Source organism: Aricia agestis, chromosome 4 (assembly GCF_905147365.1).
Source record: "Aricia agestis chromosome 4, ilAriAges1.1, whole genome shotgun sequence".
NCBI lineage: Eukaryota > Metazoa > Arthropoda > Insecta > Lepidoptera > Lycaenidae > Aricia > Aricia agestis.
In genome coordinates this window covers 6,385,878-6,411,132 of record NC_056409.1, presented here as the reverse complement: position 1 = coordinate 6,411,132, position 25,255 = coordinate 6,385,878, and the positions used below count along the sequence as shown (strand labels likewise).

The 25,255-nt window shown below is 35.7% G+C and overlaps 1 protein-coding gene across 1 annotated transcript; it reads left to right on the top strand.

The window, feature by feature from the left end:
• Nucleotides 1-19,951: 19,951 nt before the first annotated feature.
• On the top strand, nt 19,952-20,950 carry LOC121726071 (succinate dehydrogenase [ubiquinone] iron-sulfur subunit, mitochondrial-like). The gene has a single exon (XM_042113298.1). The coding sequence runs from the start codon at nt 19,975-19,977 to the stop codon at nt 20,866-20,868; it is 894 nt and encodes a 297-aa protein (XP_041969232.1). The 5' UTR covers nt 19,952-19,974; the 3' UTR covers nt 20,869-20,950.
• The last annotated feature ends 4,305 nt before the right edge of the window (nt 20,951-25,255 follow it).

Genomic DNA, 25,255 nt, shown 5'->3' with positions numbered 1-25,255 from the left:
CCCTATTCCCTCTTAAAAGGCCGGCAACGCACCTGCAGCTCTTCTGATGCTGCGAGTGTCCATGGGCGACAGAAGTTGCTTTCCATCAGGTGACCCGTTTGCTCGTTTGCCCCCTTCTTTCATAAAAAAAATCCAGCTTTAGCCCGTCTGCACTGATCCTGAATACTAGCTTACATGTACCTGCAGTGCAATTACTGTATTAGACTTAGACAATGTGTCTGAGCCACTAAGATATTATCTGACCTATTTCACCTCGGGGCTCGGTTTCCTGGACCAGAAAAGCCACTATTATGCTCTTGCAATATTGTACTGATATCCCATTTGGTGAATAATATTATAATTCTAAAAAGCAAAAACAGCTTTCTTCTCTCTTATGTAGTAAATATTTTTACTTTAGCCTGAAAATGGAAAAATTCACGAACTTATCGACACAAATTACTATTAATCTTTCCCGACACTTATCGTATTTTCCTTAGGTGAAGAAACTTCGGCGTAATACTTGTTGACAAAAAATATCGATACACCAATCACCGATGAAAACACATTCATATTTTAGAGAACGTTTTCTTGGCCCTCTTTTCTTTGTCAATTTAGGTACCTATATCTGACAATCAGACACTTTGATGGCACGTTCAGAACAAACTTCGATAGAATCTTATAATTCTGTCTACTCTGCTTGTCACTTTTTCCCTATTTAAATTTTAAACTAGATGACCTGGTGAACTTTTCCTATAAGGGTGCGTCCAGACGCGCGCGTGTTTTTTCAAACGCTCGTCTGAAGGCGCCCTAAATCTTCCATCATCTCCCTAAATATCATCGTTTTACAAACTTCACTGAAACAAAGTAAGTAAAGTAAGTAACAAACAAAGTATTTCAAGCAGTCAAACTATGTTAAATCATAACAACAAACTAACCTACCTAAACCAAACCTAAAACCTGTTTTCAAATTGAGTTGGAACAAATTTTTATCCCTAGTTCCGTTCGTACTGCAACTTTTACGTTAACAGCTTAATGAAAGTGTCACTTAAATTAAATAAATCTCCTCTGAAAATGGCTCGGTTTACTCCGGCTAAGTGCCCTTCGCTGTCGAACACTTTATTGCCATAAATAGTGGAACTGGGACACAAAAATCACCTGGAACTTTCCAGCAAAATATTTTAAACTAATGACGCCCGCAACTCCTTTGCGCCATAATAGGGATTGTCCATTTTTTTTTTATTTTGCTCATTACAAAAACATTTCGCGGAATAAGGTCAGTGATTGTTCTGTATATAAATGAAAAAAATACCCATTAGTTACTTATATTTTTGAACAAATATGTTTAACCTTTGTTTAACCTTCAATGGCGTTAAATTAGCAATAAATTCGACCAACATTACGTTTCGAACTTTTGGTAAGCTTCTCGTATCAGCTTTCACATAATGAGAACTTGCATTTGACGAACCAGCCATTATAAATAAGATTGAAAGGAAATTTAAAACATACTGCAGAGGTCAATTAGCCGCCGATGATGACGTCAGAGCGAAACTTTAAAAATTTATTGAGAAAATACTAGCCAATGAATTTCAAAATTATTTAATTTATATTCTTAAAATACCCTATTTTAACGAAAAAAAAATATAAAAAGTACATGTGATTTTTTTTTGGACAATGCCCATTCGTTCATCACGCAGGAATCTTACATTTTTCGGGGATAAAAAGTATCCTGTGTCCTTTACCGGCACTCAAGGAGCCTCATTAGTAAATTTCTGCAAAATTGGTTCAGCGGTTTGGGCGCCAGCCACCAAGCGGTAACAGATATACAGACAGACACACTTTGTAATATTAGTATGGAAGTATGGATTAATTTTGCAACGCAAAAGTGAAATTAATTCTTTAAGTTTGAATGTCTAAGCCAAATTTAATTTTATTTGGTGGATAACTACTGCAGATAGTCCTGAGAAAGCAAATTTTTATCTTGGAAAAATTAACGGTTTCCTAGTGTTAAACGAAACCAGGGTAACGAAATAGATAACATCTAATTTCGTATATAGTTTTGAACGTAAATTTGTATAACGAAACTGTTTTGTATCATTATATTTTATTTACACCCTGCATAAATAAAAAAGAATTTTTAATTTGTTAGTATCGCTAACTCGAGAACCGCTAAAACGATTTGGCTAAATTTAGTCTTGAAAAAATCATGGAAGTCCGGGCAAGGTTCGTAAATTATAAGTAAAACGAAGTTCACCGGGACATCTAGGTCATAGATTAAATTAAGCAGTGACTTTTAATGTCCACATAAATTATAAGGGTTCTTGCAAATTTTTGACGTAGCGATTTGGTTACTGTATGGACACTTTTGGATCCTTCTATTTAAATTCGCTAAGAAACCTACAGACTTAACTTTATAGATTTCCAGTTTATTTTAATGCCCTCCGTAATAATTTGCCAGGCGCTGTTTTCGCTAATGATTGTATTAGCACATCAGTATGAAGTTAGCTACCAAAGTTCAGACTGAAGACGGTTGGAACAGCCGACATTTTGATTTCGTCAGACGACTACGGCTCAGCTGATCGATGACGCTGCATACCTACTTTTACTGCTTACAAGTTTAATATTGTAATATTAATAATTTATATCTTACAAGTAAAATACTTATTATAAATTGTGTTGTTTTTTTGTTAATTGTGAGTGGTGCACTATATATTTTTTCTATATTGATTGTCGTTAGACTTATTGAATTGCTTTGTCATTGTCACTTGTAGATTCATCAAATTGAATTATTCACTCTTCGTATTGTTTTTGATTGATTGGAATGCTGTAAAATAAAATTAGCAGGGTTTTCTTGATTATGCCGAGTTGTCCTTGCTTTGATAAATTTATTTTTCAGCTATTTTGTTAAACGTCGTAACGGTTAAAAATTATGACATTGGCCGTTGTTACCAATGATATTCTATGTTACTAACGTGTTGTTACCATAACTACTATCTACATTTTAGTTAAATAAGCCATTTATTTTTGTTAAGCGTCAAAGACAATTCTTCTATACTTTTTATATGTGGAACCTTTAAAATATGATTATTTAACATTTAACATATTACAACCTCAAGTTGTAATTACCTATTTAATTGTCATTGACGCTTATATTTCCATTAGTTAATAATAATCATTCTGTATGACTGCCTCATCATCGATTACTAGCTTTGCTTTAATCGCGCTTTATCATCCTTGCTCCACTTCATCAAGTCTCAACCGTTGATGTCGCAGTCAAAGTTGAAAATCGGACGAACACCAAAATGTCTGGTCTACTGATTCCAGGGTTCCTTGCTACGTTAGAATATCGCCGTGGTTAGAAAGGGACGAGATCTTACTGGAAGGAGTAATCTGCCTACTTACGACCATACCTGCAGGAATCGAGGACCTGTCCCACCTACCTACAATCAACAACTGTTGGAGACACCGGAGGCTCTTCTACTACAGGATAGTAAAGCCGATTGGTTCGCATTAAAGCCATACTATTGTGAGCGTCAAACCCACGACCTGTTCTACATATTATAGCTGCCTATTTTTCTGCAGTGTAATTGTTTTATTTGAACACTCCCTAGATAAAGTGTTACAACTAAAAATAATGACTCCGAAGAACTACATTTTTCTTAGTCTGGCTTATTCGACGTGGCACTTAGGAGGTCATTTGTCAAAACACTTTGTGAGTTCTAAAAGCTTTTAATAAAAAAGGTGAACTTTGCAAATGAAACCGAAACCAAAGCAAAGTATTAGCAAGTTTACTTGATATTCAAAATCTTCGAATTAATTAAAACTATCTTAAAAGCAAAATTTTCGAGACGATCCTTAATAAAATTTATTCAAGCGTTCACAGAAGTACTTTTAGTCTTCTTAAAATATTGTGGTCTGTGCCTTCAAACAACATGGTACTTCACTTGAATTTCAATACAACAAAATAAAGTCTTGTTACGAGTATATTTGATTTATCTATACTCATAGCATAAATTCGAAAGTGTGTCTATATATTTTAACTCTTTATTCGTCAACCCAGAACCAGTTAAGATAGGTATGTAACTTTACGTCACGGTAAAAGGACACAATAGGTTTTATTATCTCAAAAAAAATGTTCTGTGAGATAAACAAATTTTCAAAATCTAGTCATTTTTTAAATCAAATCATGCAACAAACTTTAGTCTAGGTCCTCCTCGAATATAACTATTAACTATATATTTTTACTACGAAGATTTAGTAAAAATAGCTACCACAAGTATTTGTTCGATCCCACAAACGGTACTCTGACAAAGCAAAAAGACTAAAAGACTTAATACGGTGCATTCTCTTTGGACTATTGATACTTAAGTTTAATGCAAACAGAGTAAAACTATGTCAAGTACCTCCGTACCACGCTTAGAGCCGTAATCTTCGGAAAATGCTCTTAGATAAAGAGCGGAATAGCTATTCCAAGAAGCTTAACTGTAACCGAAAGTTTGCAATACAAATGAGCACGAATTGAATTTATAATATTAATAATAAATGAATGTCGCAAAATTATTAGACCAGGGAAAGAACTTTTTATTCTGAAAAATGTGCTGTTTCCGCGAGAGAAGAAATTGAGGGCAACATCTCTTGTATTTTGTTTACGTAATATAATATTTAATACTTATTATTAAATATCATAAAAAATCTATCGACATTTATAATATGACATTTTAAAAGCTAAAGCATGATATAAAATTTTATTAAGCACCAAAAAAATTTTTCGTGAAAATTAGTTTCAATTTATCAAAGCCACGGAGCAAGTTTTTCAATAATTCGAGTCTCGTCGCTGTAAGTCCGGAGAATCCCGACACTCGCCATTCGAAAGCAAAATGAATATTATTGGATTAGATGTCTCTGTTTCATCAAAATTCGTTTATCGCGCGGTAACCGTACATTTTTCCGAGAAAAAAATCCTATGTCCTTACCCGGGACTCAAAGTATCTCCATACCAAATTTCAGCAAAATCAGTTCAGCCACTAGGACGTGGGAGAGCCATGCTCCAGCACGAATGGGCCGGCTCGACCGAAGAAACACGGGCTCACAGAAAACCGGCGTGAAACAGCGCTTGCGCTGTGTTTCGCCGAGTGAGTGATTTTACCGGAGGCTCAATCCCCTACCCTATTCCCTTCCCTACCCTCCCCTATTACCCTATTCCCTCTTAAAAGGCCGCCAACGCACCTGCAGCTCTTCCGTCCATGGGCAACGGAAATGATTGTGTCCCATTTGCTCGTTTGCCACCTTATTTCATTAAAAAAAAAACAGACAGACGGGCGTCGTCTAGTTATCATTATTATACGAATCACAAAAATGAAACTGCTATTTATGAAAGAAATACAGCCGAACACAACACAGTAAAATGTTCAAAATCTATTCATCCTATAGTAGTTATCACTTTGTATCCAATTTAGCAAACAATTGCAATAATAATAATTATGTAATACACATTAACACCTCAGTTATACGCTCTATTAATGAGAGGATAAATAAAGTAATTATCAAATGCTATAGAATATAATTAATGATAATAACTATATTAAATAATTCATATTTATCCACAAATCCTCATTAATAATGCAACTAATGATGTACGATGTACATATTTGAATATGAATTAACAATATTATTAGGACTAGAATTAGTCGTTAAATTATTATTCGTAGTTTAAACATAGTTTAAAATATAATGTCATGTCTCTCTTATTCTTTGTATTTATGAAAGAGATGGCTTGATTTTTTGCCTAAAGATTACAAATGATCCGGGCTAGCGTAAATGTGCCACATGAAACAAAAAAGTTCAATCAACCAGTACCGTTTTATGTTTTTACAGAAGAATATTATATTCAAACTTTAAATACATATTATATCACATTTCCCTTACAAGACTCGAACGTTACGTTGGATGTACCACGTGTACCGAGCGCGAGTTCTGAAATATAACTCAGTACAGTAGTAAGGCCCATAACGATATAATATTGTACTGGTATGCCGTATGCAGCATACCACTAGCATACCTTAGACTACACTGGTGAGACATAATATTGTGTGCAGTGTGACGTAGTGTGCAGTGTGACGTAGTGTGTGCGTGACTTGCGTGAGTATAATATTATTATGTCATATTTACACAGATCCCCACAAAGTCATATAATGTACTATCGACGATGTTGATACATAGGCAGTTTCAAGACCTACGTCATTGGGTCGGGTTATGTCAATGTAATTTTGGATGTGATCTTTCAGCTAGGCTTGGAATAACGCGACCAAATTAAATACGTCCCCAATCTTCCTACGAATCAACTTCTTCGATAGGACTATAAGAGAAGTTTTCTTCTCGAAGGATTCTCGACTGTGATCTGTCAACTGAGTTTTGTCAAACTCAGTCGACAGATCACGTCTAACATTGAATTGGCATAACCTGACCAAATGGCTACCTATATACGTGGGAGAGCCATGCTTCGGCATGAATGGGCCGGCTCGACCGGATAAATACCACGTTCTCACAGAAAACCGGCGTGAAACAGCGCTAGCGCTGTGTTTCGCCGAGTGAGTGAGTTTGCCGGAGGCCTAATCCCCTACCCTATTTCTTCCCTATTCCCTTCCCATCCCTACCCTCCCCTATTCCCTCTTAAAAAGGCAGGCAACGCACCTGCAGCTCTTGTGATGCTGCGAGTATCCATGGGCGACGGAAGTTGCTTTCCATCAGGTGACCCGTTTGCTCGTTTGCCCCCTTATTTCATAAAAAAAAAAATTGACGTAGGTCTGCAATCTGCCTATGATTCAGTTTCTTCGATGGAACCTCAAATCTCATTAGACTGGCCAGTACATTTCGGAACGAATCAACGATCAACGCGTGATGACGTCACAAGCGGCCCGCATACTGGGTCATACTTCGGAACACACCCTGTACAAACCCTAGACACTCCGCGTTACGCGTCATATTACACTACACATATTGGATTACACATTACGTCTGGACTCAGACAGCCCCGGATCCAATATGGCGGACACCCGCAGATTGTTTTGCCGACCACAGAACTAGGATTCAATTAGCTAGGCCGAGTTGTCACATTTTGTACGGTGACGTTTAATAGCTTTGTCCACACTGTGCCTTTTTTTGTTCATCAAGGGCATGCGTTATAGCGCAGTCAACATCGCACGTGAGGCATGCCCGCGACGCTGTGACACTTTTCTTTCCAACGCGGGTGGATTTTGAAGCAATTAAATTATTGAATATGCCAAACGAAAATTGAATAAAAAGATCATGACGAAAATTGAAGATGAAATTGCATAGTGTGGACTTAGCTAATTAGGTAATGAATGTACAAAATAAAAATAGTTTTATTTATATCCATACTAATATTAGAAATGTAAAAGTGTCTCCGTCTGTTACCTCTTCACGCCCAAACCGCTGAACCGATTTTGCTGAAATTTGGTATGGATATACTTTGAGTCCCGAGAAGGACATAGAATAATTTATATCTCGGAAAAATGTACGTTTCCCGCGCGATAAACGGATATTGGCGCAACGTTCAACAGACGTCATCTCGTCATACAATATCCATACCAATCTTATTTTATATCTTTAAACGAGCAATTCTTGTATATATATATATATATATGGAATCTCGGAATCGGCTCCAACGATTTTCATGAAATTTAGTATATAGGGGGTTTTGGGGGCAATAAATCGATCTACCTAGGAATCATTTTCTCTCTTCTTCCTGACATCTATTGGCGAATAAGAATACTATTTTGTAAGCAACTAATTGTTTTAACGACCAGCAGATGGCGTTATTAAGTAACACGAAGTCAATGAGTGATTGCTATACCGAGCAAAGCTCGGTCATCCAGGTACTATTATTTAAATGCGAAAGTGTGTCTATCTTAATAGATAGACACACTTTCGCATTTAAACCTCTTCACGCCTAAACCACTAAACCGATTTTGCTGAGGTATATAAATACTTTGAGCCCCGGGAAGGGACATAGAATACTTTTTATCCCGAAAAATGTACGGCTCCCGCATGATAAACATCTAGTAATTGGTGACATACGACATGTTGTGTAAAACATCAAGGACCATAAATATATATTAAGTATTAACTATTATCATATTTACCACCATATCTCGATCATATTATAATGTATGTTATTTCACTTTCTTTATTACAAACCACTATAAACGGGGCCCTCGTAGCATATCAATCTTTCGCTACGAGGGTCACGCTTACGGTGGTGATGTATTTAAAAATGCATAGAAATATGAAACAATACGAATATAGCTTTATAAAGACAGTAAAGATTTTCCTTTGGCTTTTGAGATAACATTTTCGAACTGCTTTGATATTTTAAACAATGAATATTTCACGATTTTGCAATTTGTTTTTGTATCTATTGCTCTTTGTTGGATTGAAAGCTGTAGACAAAAGTTTACCATGACCACAGATATAGATCAAGATAGATACCGCATATCGCCCCATTTGTATGAAAACGAGCGTGCCACTTTTTAATAGCTACTGTGTCGTACCGATTATAAGAAAAGTGCCCATCTATTCATATATATATATATATAGAGCCCAACGTTTCTATTTGAATTTCTACAGCTCAATACGGAACTTTTAGGCATTTAGATATTTTTAAAATTCCTATTCCTATTCGATAACAGACTAAAGAACAGACCTTCGAAAGAAGAGCATTGTTCGTCGTTTGGGAGCGTGATATGGCTCCTACACATGCGGTATCTATCATGATCTATGTCTGTGACCATGACAAAACGAAAGTTAAATAAAGCTTAATTACTTAACGTGAAATGTGGGAATATTGTGCAATGAATTAAAAATGATGAATGTGAATGTAAATTAAACGAATGATGATTGCCGAATGACGAATAATGATAATAATTAATTGATTATACTATCCGAAAAATACTTTTTTTAATAGATTGCTGTTTTCTGGGTCTTCTTTTACAATTATTGTTGTTTGGAAGATACATTTTTGAAATTATCATTTATTGAGTAACCCGCTGACGAGTGTTTTACAGAAGAAAATTACGTAAAAAAAATTGAATTTTGCCCCTATCCATACTAATATTATAAATGCAGAAGTGTTGTGTCTGTCTGTCAATATAATAAATTTGACGGCGCTGCGGAAATAGTTTTACTTCAAATATGATTTTTGGTAGATTAATATTGTAATTGGTAATTTCCAAACGAAATAGAGTTATCGCTCTGACGTAACGCTAAACACTGAATAGGCGGCCAATTAAAAAGATACTGGCCGAATTTGGCAAAACTATCAAGTTCTATGATTTATTGTCTGTGGATAAAAAAGAAGGAGAAGGAGAAAAAGGTTCGGACATGATTCCGGTGACTTGTGAAAAACGCGGTCGCAATTCAAGTGTTTAGCGGACGCCATAGTTTCAATTGGAAATTATTACGGCTAATTGTCGTTGTTTCATAATCTCTATTAGTAGAAACTCAATAACAATTATAGTAGAGAGATTATAAGGTGGTATCTTTTCGTACTGATTTCTCCTCGCCCGTTTTCCCACGCCACTGTCTTGAAGCAGAACTTTACGATGAAGACCTATCCTGATATTAACAGCCTAGTCCCTTTAAATTTATTATGCATTTATTAAGATAAAATAATTATTGGTGAAATTTTATGTTATTTTATTAAAATAAAACAATTAAATCATGATAATCCTTCTGTAATCTGTCTCTTCACGACCAAACCGCTAAACCGATTTTTCTGAAATTTGGTATGGGGATATTTTGTATCCTGGGAAAATGTACGATTCCCGTGCACTAAAAGATGGAGTTGCGAGCTTTATCTAATAATGTAATATTTTGTATGCTGTATTCATATGCGGCTCTATAAACTTTCAGTTACGAACTTCTAACTTGTCTAGCACATACTTTAAGAACTTTCTCAGGGACGTGTCTCCTTGTTATTAATTGTCGTTGGCAATTTTGTTTATTCAGAATACTTCAGGCTTCATTCTATTAAAGTACAAGAAAGTTACAATCTATCCATTGTTATTAAATGGAATGAATACTTAAAACAATTATTAAGAGGAAGAAGCCTTCTAGAGACGTGATTATAAAATTACACTGGAGGCTTTTTAGGGTTCCGTAGCCAAATGGCAAAAAACGGAACTCTTATAGATTCGTCGTGTCTGTCTGTCAGTCTGTCCGTACGTATATCACAGTCAACTTGGTAAGTAGATGTAACTTGTGAACCGCATTAAGATTTTGATACTATTTAGATTTTGATATAAATGGAAAAAATATTAAAAATTTTAGGGGTCCCCATAGGTACAACTGAAACAAAACATTTTTTTTTCATCTAAGCTATGCGTGTGGGGTACCTATAGATAGGTCTTGAAAAATCATATTAAGGTTTCTAATATAAATTTTTTTCTAACCTATAAAAACTACCAACGAAAATTGGTTTTAACGAAATCTAGCAAGTAGTTATTTTAAACGTCATAAACGGTAAACCTTAAACCAACAAAAAAATTTTTTTTTCATCTAACCTATTCGTGTGGGGTATCTATGGATAGGTCTTTAAAAATCATATTGAAGTTTTTAATATATTTTTTTTACAACTTGAAGAGTTTGCGAGAGAGACTCTTCCAAAGTGGTAAAATGTGTGTCCCCTCTAACTTCTAAAGTAGGGGTATGATAAGTCTAAAAATATACATGATATACATTACTATATAAAAACTACCAACGAAAATTGGTTTGAACGAGATATATCTAGTGGTTTTTTATACGTCTTAAATAGTAAACCTTAAATTAACTTTCATTAAATCAACTGAAACATAAAAATAAATCAAAAATCTTTTAATTTCATAAAAAATAAACCTTATTGTTGCTGCGGAACCCTTCATGGGCGAGTCCAACTCGCACTTGGCCGGTTATTTTTAGGCCTTTGCGTAGCGTTTTTAGAATTTAGGCAAATGGGTTTTTGAAAGTAATCAACTAAATCCACGCGATGCATGCAAGATCAAACAGAATATTATAATGCCTCAAAATATCTCAAATCGAAAGTTTATACTATATTCACGACCGCAGTCATATACATTTTTAAAGATCTTACTTCAATTTAATCAAGAGTTTGACAGAAAATGTATGGAGATTATTTCAAAATATTCATTTAATTACAGTTAGGTAATTAATATTCGGCTCTGAGTGCGGCGGTTAGCCTACCAGGAGTCCTGAATAATATTGATAGTCCTTAATAGCACCTCGGAACTCAGTTCTCATATTCATGAGGTCCGAACAGCTTAGTGAGCTGATTTGAATAAATTACAAAACATTAAAGGCTTGAGAGTGCGCCTTGTGGTATGCCCGATGTTTGGACATGCACCAACTTTGCCGCAAAACCTCTGTAACCAAATTAGATGGCCAAATAGTATGGACAAGAGAGAATATATTATAAATATGTATTTCTAGCCAAAACATAGAATGAATTAATGAAAATTTATATTTTCACTGGCGGACTGACCTTTTTGCCAGTCGTTATATTTGCAAATACATTGATTTCCTGAAAATCTCACAGTACCACATCCTGTACTGGGCAACTTCCGATTTTAAGTTATAAGTAACAAACAAACAAAAAAAAGTTTGTTTGTTTGTTTGAACGCGCTAATCTCAGGAACTACTGGTCCGATTTAAAAAATTCTTTCAGTTTTAGATAGCCCATTCATCGAGTAAGGCTATAGGCTATATTTTATTACGCTAAAACTAATAGGAGCTAAGAAATAGAGGTAAATTGTGGAAAAGACGGGGGAAATTATTTGAAATGGCTTATCTGACGAACTATTGGAGACATTTTTCTGTTATTTGGCACAGATAAGAAGTAGACCGAGTGAAGGATCATAGGATATTTTTTGTGGACTAATTTGTCTGTAATATATCTAATTTACGCTGGCGAAGCCGCGCGGAATGTCTAGTCTGTTAATAATTTTTACCATCAAAATTATCAAGTTTAATCCTAAAAGCACGGGCTTGTATCCTACAAGTGTTCTATGGTTAATCCAGCTCTGCTAACGTATTTGCAATGCATACAATGCGAATTAATGTTCAACCATAATTAAATTGTTTGATCCAAGATTCCATTCTTTTTGGCACATCATATTCAAGACGATACTAGTATTGACCATTACATCAGTACCTACAAAACCTTAAACCTCGCAGACCTTACAACAGAGTACTTATCCGATCAAAATATTCTCATAAAAAAGTTTATCCCACAAAGCTTTAAAACGAAAAACCGGCTTAATTAATTCAAGGCTTTCGCGGCGCTCGGTGAAACCATTCGTCAATAGAAAAGATTTTAGAGTCGTACTTTCAAATTGAATTTTTAATAAATCAAAGCTTTCACCCGTTTCTTCTTACCTTTGAAATGTTCTCGCTTAATTTTTATGCTAAATTGATAAAGGATAGCAGTTCATGATATGAATACAAAGCCGAACGAAGCTCGTATATTGTACGGGTTAATCTTATATCTTTAAACGAGCAATTCTTGTATAATATATATAATTGGAATTTCGAAATCGGCTCCAACGATTTTCATGAAATCTATATATATAAAACTCAAAGGTGACTGACTGATTGACATAGTGATCTATCAACGCAGAACCCAAACCACTGGACGGATTGGGCTGAAATTTGGCATGCAGGTAGATGTTATGACGTAGGCATCCGCTAAGAAAGGATTTCGATAAATTCCAACCCCAAGGGGTTCAAATAGGGGATGAAAGTTTGTATATAATAATACGAGCGCATATAACGCGAGCGAAGCCGCGGGCAAAAGCTCGTTTAGTATATAGGGGGTTTCGGGGGCGATAAATCGATCTAGATAGGAATCATTTTTAGAAAATGTCATTTTATTCGTGTTTTATCGAATACCAAGCAAATCTTGGTCAAATAGCTAGTTGGTAATTAAATACAACTTCATGTATTATGGCATTTTAGACAGTAAACCACGTGCGCGAGCTCTCAGAACTCGGAGATAAAGACCGGATGGCCCCTTCTAAAAGTATTTTATACTAAGATTGGGTTGCACCAGAGGCGTGGTTAAAGTTAAAGTTATGGTCAAAGTTATGGTTATAGTTAAGGCTAATTTAACTTTAACCTTAACTTTGACCACAGAATTTGACAGAAGACGTTGCTGGTCCGACAAGGGCAACGTGGGCGAGGGCGTTGCCAGTAAAAGAGAACTGTCAAAAATGGCGCTTTTGTATGATGACAGCGTTAGTTCCCTTTTTCGCCACGTGCATTCAAAGCCTTGTCGAGCTCTATGGTTATGGTTAAATATGGCGTCTTGATGGCATCCATTTTAAACTTTAACCAAAGATTTGACATTTTGCATTGTAGTTAAAGTTATTGTTAAACTTACAGTTATAGTTAAAGTAAGTTGGTGCAACCCACCCTAAATGACGCCCGCGATTCCGTTGCGCCAAAATTCGTTTATTACACGGGTACCGTACTTATTACGGGATAAAAAGTATCCTATGTCCTTTCCCGGGACTCAAAGTATCGCCATACCAAATTTAAAATAAATTGGTTCAGCGGTTTGGGCGTGAAAAGGTTTTAAACAAACGGACTTCGTATTTAATATATTAGTAGGATTATGTCAATTCGAATGTGTGCAGTATTTTTTATGAATGTGTTAATTTTCGAACTCATAATTATAATATGCCGCTGAACCAATTAACATTGAATTTGGTTTAGAGATACCTTAATGAAATCCATACTAATATACTAATATTATTATAAATGCGAAAGTGTGTCTGTCAGTGTGTCTGTTACCTCTTCACGCCTAAACCGCTGAACCGATTTTGCTGAAATTTGGCATGGAGACACTTTCAGCAGGATCTGTAGTTGCAGCAAGGTTTTTGATATTACTTCATAGATCACGTGTAAAGGATACTTATATACTGATTTTTGTACGTAGTATGAAGAACCAGTCTTAAGAGCGCAGCTGACCTTAACTTGACTACATACTTTAACCTAGATCTCAAAATCTGTAAGATCTAGAAAACTGATTTTTTGACACAAGTAACTTCAGTTCATGAAGATTAAATTCTCAAGACGAAAACACGATTACTGAAAAAATGCTCCATAGTTTCTTTTTTACAATAAACCTTGTTTTAGACACATTTTTGCTTGGATCTTCGAAGTTTGCTGTCTTTTCTTTAATATTTTTTAATATCTAAAAAGGTAGATATCGATAAAACCTAAATTTGCTCAAAATACTTTTTTTATAATCATTATAGTTCGTCTTTTATTCAAGTTAAACTAACTTGGCGATGATTCCGCGCCGTCCTTTTTCACCTGGCATATGAAAGACGGGCGTGAGTGTGAAGAGAGAAGGACGATGTTTGATTTTTAGAGTCAGAAGAGCTCTTAAGGCGGGCAACATTTTAGCAAATAATTAAAAAGTCATCAAACTCAAGGCAATCGCTTGTCTGATAAGGCGCGTGTTACGTGACGGTGTAATACACTCAGCTGATATATCTCATCGCTCATCAATCATCGTTGTGGAGCGTGACTCGACATCATAATACCCTTAGACAACGTACATTCGATTTTTTTACAGTGAACTTTGAAAACAAGAGGTCGCGCTCGGGAGTGCCGGCAGAAATGGAAGCGAAAAAGCAGAGCTAACATTTTCGCAGCGCGTAATAAGAGAATGGGATTATTATTAATTACTTCCTTTCCTTCGCGTACTCCGTCCTCCGTCTTGCGAATTTTTGATCAGGCAGGTTACATGTCCTGAATTTAGCATTATAATTACCTATCCCAAGATAGTGCACAACGCCACTATAATTATCACTTTAAAAATGTATGACTACATGGCGCTTGCATTGCCTTAAGGCTCAATCAAATCGTAAGTCGGCACAATCCTGTACGTTTTTTTGCAGTATACGTCTTAAGGAATAAATAGTGGCGCATACAATGTATATAGAACCACATCGAAAATTTTGAAAATCGGTTCACAAACGGCGGAGTAATCGTTGAACATACATAAAAAAAAATATCCACAGCCGAACGTATAACCTCCTCGTTTTTTGGAAGTCAGTTAAAAAAAGACAATGTACCTAACCGATATGTGCGTCCCCTTATTGAAAGTTGGTTAAAAACTGAAATACGACTGTTCTAGACTCTGGAGACACAAAGTATTTTCAGTGGTTTAAGCGTGAAGGAGTAAATAAACCAGACGTAAAGACAGATATATTTTCTGTCAATCAATTTCTTTGATGGTACATAATGATATTACTAAACGTGTATAAGTTAACCGGTTATTATAAACATACTAATATGTATTAGGACCGCTACACTCCGAGCTCGCAAGTAAGCACAATTACTATATTTCATTTGATTAATACACAAAACTGCAAATTCGCATCGCATCGAAATATCATTTTAGTATGAGTTTTGTTGCAGATTTTTGATGCGAATTCGCAGTCTTGTGTGGAAGGCCTAAACGGTCACGGTAAACATCTTATAATTGTTGCCTCGCACATCTCTATACAATACATCTAATAATCCACACGGCAGGTAAAGTTTATATATAATATTCATTTATTAATTAACACAAAATTTATCTTTATTAAGTAGTTTCAAATTTACGGGCAAGTTCAAAACTTTGCGACCGCTAGTATTTCATGTAATTACCATCAGTGGCAGTTATAATTATAATTAAAGTTGTGAAGTTTTCGTCTCCTATCCGTAATTGAATGTTGGTAAACTATTTCAGGAGCTATGTCTCTGTAGAAAGGTTCATAAGTTCATAACAAACAAACTATGCTCTTCGTTTGATTAAAATTGTTTTAATAATGTTTATTATATTTGATATTAAGCATTTCTGTTCTAACCCACAAAAATGTTAAATTTTGAATGCTTGTTCTAAATCCTCTAAAGAACACAACTGCATTTTTAACTCAATACGTAATTTTTTGTAGGTTAGTACACGAATGCTTAACAGCGTCTATTTATTACTGTGAACTATTTTATAATGATAATGGCCTAAAGGATCCCACCATAGAAGGACCTTCACCGAGCTGGTAGACGGATGAAAAGTATTTTATATTCAATTACGTATGTCAACAAAGGGCGTTGGGTAACTTTGTATCATAGACATAATCTTTGTATCATAGACATAATATATACTGTCGTAGTTTAATGTGATATCACTCTCTTTTCTGGCTCTTTACATAGACAGCTTTTTACCCCAATAATAAAGAAAAACATAGTGTTCCATGTCACACCCATAAACCTGATATATTAAGTCTATGGTCACACCATAATTATCAACATTGTACAGGCTAAAAAGCTACGTAAATAAGTATATATTTAAGTATCTGAACTGTTTAAATATTAACGTCTCCTTCGGATCAATTCGGATTAGAAAAAATGGTTAGACAAGAATATTTTCAACTTTATTTCATCTTCGGATCAGAGATCAAAGTTTGCATCTGTTTCCTTTCAATGAACTTAAGTTTAAAATTAATTATGAAATTCTTTCGCAAGTTGATTAATAATGCTAACAATGTTGAGCAACATCAGAAGTTGCCCGTTGTCATTGATGTATCCACCCCTGGGCCAAGGAAGGCTTCCAAAATTAATGGCTTGCCTGTACAGAGAGAATTACGATACATAATAAATACCGCCCCTCAGTCTGCCTGGTCACTGCCTTTTGTTCTACGGAAAAGCTAAAGCTAAATCGAATCGGTTTGTAAAAGGCGAAGAATGTGTGAGTGATGTTTGATACTTTTCACGCAGAAACTACCAAATGGGTTTTAAGCTGGGTAGTCCTTTTAGCTCTATCTTTATACATAGACTCTTTTTTTCGAAAAAAGTAAAGCAGTTCCGTGGAATAAGCTCTGTAAATATTATGTACAGGGCTTGGCCGCGGTTTTAGAAACATTGTAATTTAATACATCTTTATCTTTTTTGTCTGTTGCAGGTTTAAGCGAATTAAGCATATATCATGTGTAAGTCCCGTTGTTAATCTTTTTTTTCTTAATTCATTAAATTTTGTGCTTCTGACTGTACAGCAAATGCAGTAGCATCAGAAATTGAATAGAATGATGTGCGTATGACAATCTCGAGTGATAAATGTGTTTGTTACCATTTAATTGACCACTCAGACCTCTAATGTTTGATACTATTGTGGCTGTGATGTGACTGCCGTTTACAATTAGCTGTTTCGCGCCCGTACATTATAGTTTAGTATGAGCTTTGTAGCACTAAAGGTACCGTTCCGATGAACGCGGCAAGCGATCGCAAACGACAAAATTAAAATAAAATGCCACTAATTGTTAAGGTTATTTATATTGTTATAAGTTTAATTTTGCTCTATGCCACTACAAAGCAGCAAGTGTCATTAGACCAATTTCGGAAAGAAAACAAAACCACAAGGGTGCCTTTCCAATAATGCATGTTGCAAAGAATGTGTGTTTCAGAACCAAGAAAAATAAGGTCAGGCAAAGCAGCGATTTTATTGATTCCCAATTGTTTTTAAAAAATTTTAAATGTTAAAAATCTTTGGGAACTTTATAAGTGCAGATTGCCTGACATTGCAGGAACCACTGTAAAAATATGGACCAGGAAGCAAGCTGGCGATCGCCTGATGGTTAATGATCGCCGTCTTTATACAAGATGTAACAAAACAAAATTTAATTACTTAAGGGTGTATAATATGTGTCCCTTATATAGAGTTCACTGTATATAAGGGATACAAAGTATCTGAGCTTGAAAGAGCTATTTTTTCAGCAAATTCACAATGTTGGAGCAGCTCAGTTTAGCTAGGCTCCGGGGGAAACGCAGCCTTAGTCAACACATTCGTGCCTAAACATTTCTCTCCCACATGGTACTTATATATTATAACGGTTCATAAATCACATAATGTTTCGGCTTCGCAATTTTATGACATTTTATATATTTTCATATTTTACAGTACTTTCGCTCGATAGCGCCGTAAAAATTTTCATTAAACACGCATGTTTGGAGCGTCGTAAAAGTAGAGTAAAAGTGATGGCCTCATGTTGAGCCTGGCCCCTTTGGACCCTACATTAGTATAGATTTTACCTGGAATATTAGGTTTATAGTCTTATCTATAAAACATTAAAACTAGAGCTACTTATGAGGATGTATTTTTGGAACGAAGTTCCTTATCGCGCGTTCGGCGTAAATCTGAAGGCTAGACAGAACGATATTTGACCTTGATTTGACCTCGACCCTTTTTTTTTAGTACCTGCATGTTAGGGGCAGAGGGCGTTGATAGTAAGTATTCCTGTGCGTCAACTAAATGGCGTTTTTTTAATAAGCAGCGACGCGTTGTTAGTATTCAGCTGGGCGTCAATAGATGGCGTTTTTTGTTTAATAATTTCTTTGAGTGTATAATGTTATGTATACAGGTTTTTTGAACATAAGAAAAAACTTCGTTCCATTCGGGTGCCCCTTGACACCTCTCAAGTTTTTATTTTATTTTTGAGGTCCACGTTGGCCCAACACTGACCAACATAGGCGATCACAAACCTGTAGATATGTATTATCGTCGCCCATGATTGGTGTCGATTGAACATGCTGATAGCTTCACAATCGTTGGCGACTCACATAATATTATCATAATATGTTTTTCAAATTTATGTGCCAAAAGAATAACACAACAATAGAAAGCATATTAATAATATAATAATATTCTTAATGATGTAGAAACTACTTGCTTCCTCCTTCATCTAGTTATACCTAACATACGAAAATCCAGACATTTCCAAGGAAATTGTAACAATCTTGCAACTGCTAATGACTTTGTAATTGCAATTACTTCTCGTTTGTACCAAAAGCGTATCGCTAAAGGGGAATAATGGCTTAATACCCGCTACCGCAGCCCCTCGGTACAGTCGCGTTAATAGTGCTGTGAATAACGCATAAAGTACATTCACAAACAGTCCGCGCGGCATTTGGTGCAGATTTATGCAATAACTTCAAAGAACACGCCCGTTTGAAATTCGAAAATGACTTCCAAAATATTCCGGTATAAATGGTATAATCGAGCGAAAAATGGCGATATTTATGTACGTTTTATAATATTATGAACATGATCGTAATGGGTTTTAACTGCAAATAATATTTAGCGTTAAAAAGGAACCAAGAAAATTACCACTTTTGACTTAGAGCTATGTTTACTGGACTTTTCAAATAATTCGTGTTTTTGTATGACTATAAGGCCTTTTTGGATGGCTTTTGGCACTGCTTATAATATAGTCAATGAAATATTTATTCTTTTACAATGTCCGTTTACTGTTTATACTAGATTTAATGATCATTTACATAATAATGAAAGACGATATAAAATGAAAGGGAAAATTGGCAAATTTTCAAACAAGAGCTCAAAAATATATTCACACAATGAGATAATAAGGTCTTCCTGAAAATACGAACGAGGAAGCTCATTATAGTAATTAGCTTTTAACAACTGAACGGAATACAAAAGGAACAACAACATAATGCTGCTTTCAAATTCTATGGCGGTTCGCATTTTTGGATTTCCTACATCTGCATCGCGAGGTAATAGTGAGCATTACTTTAAAGAAGCACTATGACTTCTCTAAAGTATAGATGTTTTTTAAATATCAGAAAATGCTAAAGAATATAGTTTCTTGTCGTTTTTCTGAAAAACTGCCATAAGGATTATTACCACAATAATCTTTAAGGCAGTTTTTTTATATTTATTAGGGGGAATTATAAAACGAGCGAATTAAAAAATGTATTTTTCAAAGTGGTTTTTGTATTCGAAAATAATAAATGTACCCCCATTTTAAACCTTTTTGCTAACACGGAACACCGATGACAAACATAGTGGGAATTAATTTTATCCATGAATATCACGTCACATTTTGACAACTTTTGTTTATCAAATCCAAATTTTTACTGTTTATGAATTTCATAAAAATCATGATTACATTACGAAAAATAAATAAAAGTTTCTACATACCAATCAGGTACGCTAAATCAAAATCTGAACCACAAACAAAAACTGAGCGCAGAGTTTTTAAGATATACAGGTATGGGGGTATACTGACTAATGAGAAACCTAAAGTCGTGAGCTACGAGCTAGACGTGAGTACTTGCGGGAACATGGTCTTGGATGCACTAATCAAGATCAAAGACATGGACCCAACGTTGACGTTTCGGCGGTCCTGCAGAGAGGGCATATGTGGCTCCTGCGCCATCAACCTGCAGGGCAGCAACTGCCTCGCCTGCACCACCCTCATACCGAAGGCCAAAACCATCACCATTCTGCCAATCCCTCACATGTACGTGATCAAAGATCTGGTAGTCGACATGACGCACTTCTTCAACGCTTACAACAGCATTCGGCCGTACTTGGTGCGAAACGATCAGGGCGCGCTGGGCAAGTTTCAGTATGCGCAGACGCCGGAGGAGAGCGCCAAGTTGGATGGGCTCTACGAGTGTATCCTCTGCGCCTGCTGCGCCACCTCCTGCCCAAGCTACTGGTGGAACGGCCGAAGGTTTTTGGGACCGGCGACGCTGCTGCACGCCTATAGATGGGTCATTGACTCCCGGGATGAGGATACGCAGCGTAGACTCTACGAGCTGAGGGACGATTTCAAGGCGTTTCGCTGCCACTCCATCTTTAACTGCACGCTCGCCTGCCCTAAGGGCCTCCACCCAGGGCTAGCGATCGCCAAGCTCAAGAGGCTCATAGCAGGCCTCGACAAGAAACCGGAACCCAAAATGGATACGTCCAAGTTTGGTCCGCAGTCATGTGATCCGAAAAAGAAATGCTCGTGCTGCAGCTCCCCCTAGTATTTTGTGTTGTTAAACAGTGTTTTGTTAGCATAACTTATAAATTGTATTTTAAAAAATAAATATTTTTAAATCCATTACAGCAATCTGCTAAACTTTAAATTTAAATAATTGTACTTACAAGTTACAACCGATCCAAAATATCTGTAGTTTCGTGGTTATAACAAGCCTGCGTTATAATGACGTAATCAAATTGGGTCTAAGTTAGTTTTTTTATTATTCGTAGGTCTAAGTACAGATATTTACACCGGGTTAACATACTATACAGCCCACTTTAAAATACAAACTATTAAGTATGTATATTAAGTTAAGTAATTACTTCACCCTGGACCTAGATTAAGCACTTAATATTAACTAGCACGTTCGGAGCTTATGGAAATGATGCTACATTTTCAGTTAAAATAATAATCTTGTACACTATGCTCTTAATCAAAGCAAGCTAAGCTCAACGTTAACCAGCTCTTTCTTGAAAAGTTATTATTAATAACTAAGTATTTATACGACAACCTAAATAACGATGTACATAATCCTCGTAATCTTATATATAAAATTCTCGTGTCAGAATGTTAGGCCGCGTACTCCTCCGAAACGGCTTTACCGATTTTAACCAAATTTTATATGCATATTCAGTGGGTCTAAGAATCGGCTACTGGGTACTTTTTATATTGATAAGTGCATTTGTGTTTGTGCGTACTTATTTAGTCACTTCAATAAAATAATACGGGCGAAATACTTTATATGGCAAAGAAACGTTTTCCGGGACAGTTAGTTTCATATAAAATTCGCAATATTTCCACGTAAGACGGCAGCACTAGCACAGACGGAAAACAAAAAGTTTTGTTTGACGTTTGACAACGTGTCTGTCAACATGTCGGATTTTGATCGGATTATTTACTCTATGTGCTAGTAGCGCCCTCTGCTTCGACCTTTGCGCAATATTCGCTATTTAGAAAATATTGGGTAAAATTGTATACGAAATATTTGCTCTAATATTTAGTCCCAAGCGCGGAGTAAACACACAAAGCCGACCTTTTCGTACCGCCTTACTCAGCAATTTTAGTCATGACTCATGACTCATGAGTCACAGTTTCTTATAACTGCCTACCCCTAATTTTAGTATAAGTAAAAATAATCTCTTTTTACGCAGAATATCTAGCATACTTTTATTTCTTTATAATAAGATTACTTGTTTCGAATACTATTAATTACTTACTGAATATTTTGATTGTATTGAGTGTGTGTGGAAAAACAATAAAAATTAACTCTGAATACTAATATTATAAATGCACTGTTTGTCTCTGTTATCTTCTCGCGCTAAAACAGTTGAATCATGATTAAAAGAAAATTTATTGAGATATGTTTGGGAAAAAGCATTCGAGAGTTGAATCTTATTCCTGAAAATTTTACATTTTATTAACCGACTTCAAAAAAGGAGGTTATCAATTCGACGCGTATATATGTAATATTCCCAGAACTGCCCAATTTTCGTATATGTTAGTCTATATCAGCATCTGAGCAAATGTGCCAAATTTCAAAATTGTATGTATGTATGTTTTTATGTTTGTGTTCGCATATCTCTGGATTCTGTAACTCTATGTCCGATTTAAGTAATTCTTTTTTTTTTTTTGTTGAACTAGGTACTATTCAACTTAGGGAATGGTGCAAGTTTAATCAAAATCGGTGCAGTAGTTTTTGAGAAACGGAATTTTAATTCTCAATTACGTACAATTTTGAAGTCGGTTTTATCTTTTTGAAATACTATTATTTATGTGTATTTGGTCGAATTCCAGGAGTTTAAAACAAATGTAACCACAGAATATGATCAATAAAGGTTCAGTAAGCACACTGACAGGCGGGTCAGTATCAGTGAGTTATGGCGGAGTTATCTGACCCCTATAAATCCGACCATCGCGGGACCGACGAGAACGCAACGATATTTAGTCGCGAACCAAAATATTCGACACAGACATTTATACGTGGGAGAGTCAGAGAGCCATGCTTCGGCACGAATGGGCCGGCTCGACCGGAGAAACACCACGTTCTCACAGAAAACCGGCGTGAAACAGCTCTTGCGCTGTGTTTCGCCGAGTGAGTGAGTTTACCTGAGGCCCAATCCCCTACCCTATTCCCTTCCCTACCCTCCCCTATTCACTTCCCATCCCTACCCTCCCCTATTACCCTATTCCCTCTTAAAAGGCCGGCAACGCACCTGCAGCTCTTCTGATGCTGCGAGTGTCCATGGGCGACGGAAGTTGCTTTCCATCAGGTGACCCGTTTGCTCGTTTGCCCCCTTATTTCATAAAAAAAAAGATTTTATTAAATCTCCCCACAAGCGAGCCTTGCTAAATTTTTTACCGTCCCTTTGATGGATTTTTGATTGAAAATAGATTTTCATTTTACCAAGTATAGCTCGGGAAACTTTTGTATTTGTAGCGAGCTTCCTAAAACAATTTGCGTATATGTGCGGAGATACTAAAATGAAAATGAAAATGCTATTCCGTTTTTATTATTATAAATATAAAAGCTTAGGTTTTTGTTTTAGATTTTTACTGACTAGGTATATGTCGTTTCTAGTACACACCTGTGTCTCGAGACTCGGGCCTTTTTTAATGTTGTATACGAATGTATAATTATGCCTTATTATGCAAACGAAGGAACCCCGAGATAAAAAACTTTTAACGGAATTAAAAGTTGTGTAGTTAAAAGTTGCCTACTATACTTTTACAGGTTTTTTTCTCTCCTCAGTACTCATATACAAATATTATGTTTATATTATTTAAAAAAAATAAAGCTTGCTTTTATAATATTATGATTAACGTGGCGCAAGACCAGACCCAGGAATTAAGCTCTTCGAATGTCCAAACTATCTCTATTTCACAGTCCACTGATTAGAATTCATATACGCATCCACATAGTAATTGTATGCATAATATGCAATATGCAATGCATATCGACATATTATGGTTATAATTGTATGCTTATACCGATACACAGGTCTATTATAGTTCAATCATCCAAGTGCTGACTAATCAGAATGGGACATCTCATTGAATTGCATAATATTATCAGAGTAGACAAAACTAAGTCTATTGTAATATTACTATTTAATCAGACCACAATATGAATAAGACACAGTAAGGACACTTGGTGGCTTTGTTAACAAATTCGTACAACAAAGACTGCGCGCGCGCCGTGCATGCATCATTTTCATCAATATTTTGCTTCTTCAAGTTATCTAATGTACCTCAATGCATACGCCCAATTTAGACGTTCCTTTCTGAAGATGTTCTATCATATACTATAAATATATGTTTAAAACATTTGGCTGGCCCGGCTGCTCCTAGAAGGTATCAGGAAGGTTCTCCACCTTAAAAACACCATGCAAAAATTTTCCTGTCTTTACTTTTATCGGTAAATAAAATTAAAACCAGCTCGGAGTTGGGTCCGGAGTTTCAAAGGTCACAGGTTAGACACGTGTATCATGCCTTTAACTGTCAAATTAAATAGTTCCCGCTAAATCTAGACCTGTTATTAATAATTTGGGAAATTCTAATAGTCCCTTTTACTGGGCAAGCCACAGATTTCGATACAATAGAACTCTATTTGTGTTACATTTTACTTGTTTACGTTTAGCGACTTAACTATAAACTCAACTCAAACTCAAACTCAAAAATTTTTATTCAGAATAAATTTTTTCAAATATTCTCTGAACGTCGGGGCTACACAGATGCCTACCACCGGTTCGGGAACTAACCCGGCGAGAAGAACCGGCGCAAGAAACTCGCACGGGGCCATCTTTTTCTAAAAAGATGGAAAATTACAAAAAATATATTATTATAAAATAACAGTGTCATTATGACTAAATAAAATACAACGAATGTACAATTATTATACATATTATAATGAAACAGCTCTGCAGGGGGCGACCTTATTCCCATGGTGTACTATCATTCATGAAATCAGTAACTTTATAGTACGCTTTGGTACACAAACGTTCTTTAACAACTTTTTTAAATCTATTAATTGAGAGATTTTGAACGCTTTCTGGGATCTTATTATAAAGGCGTATACATTGACCTTTAAAAGAATTTTTGACTTTAGTAAGTCTAGTCACCGGAATTTCAAGCTTATGTTTATTACGAGTATTTCTCCCATGGGTATCACATTTTTTCGTGAATTGATATATATTCTTTTTAACATATAATACATTTGATAGGACATATTGAGAAGCAACAGTTAAGATTCCAGTTTCCTTAAATTTTTCTCTAAGTGAAGTATTACGGGCCAACTTGTAGATTGCCCGCACAGCTCGCTTCTGCAGCACAAAAATTGTATTTATATCTGCAGCATTGCCCCACAGCAAAATGCCGTAGGACATAATACTATG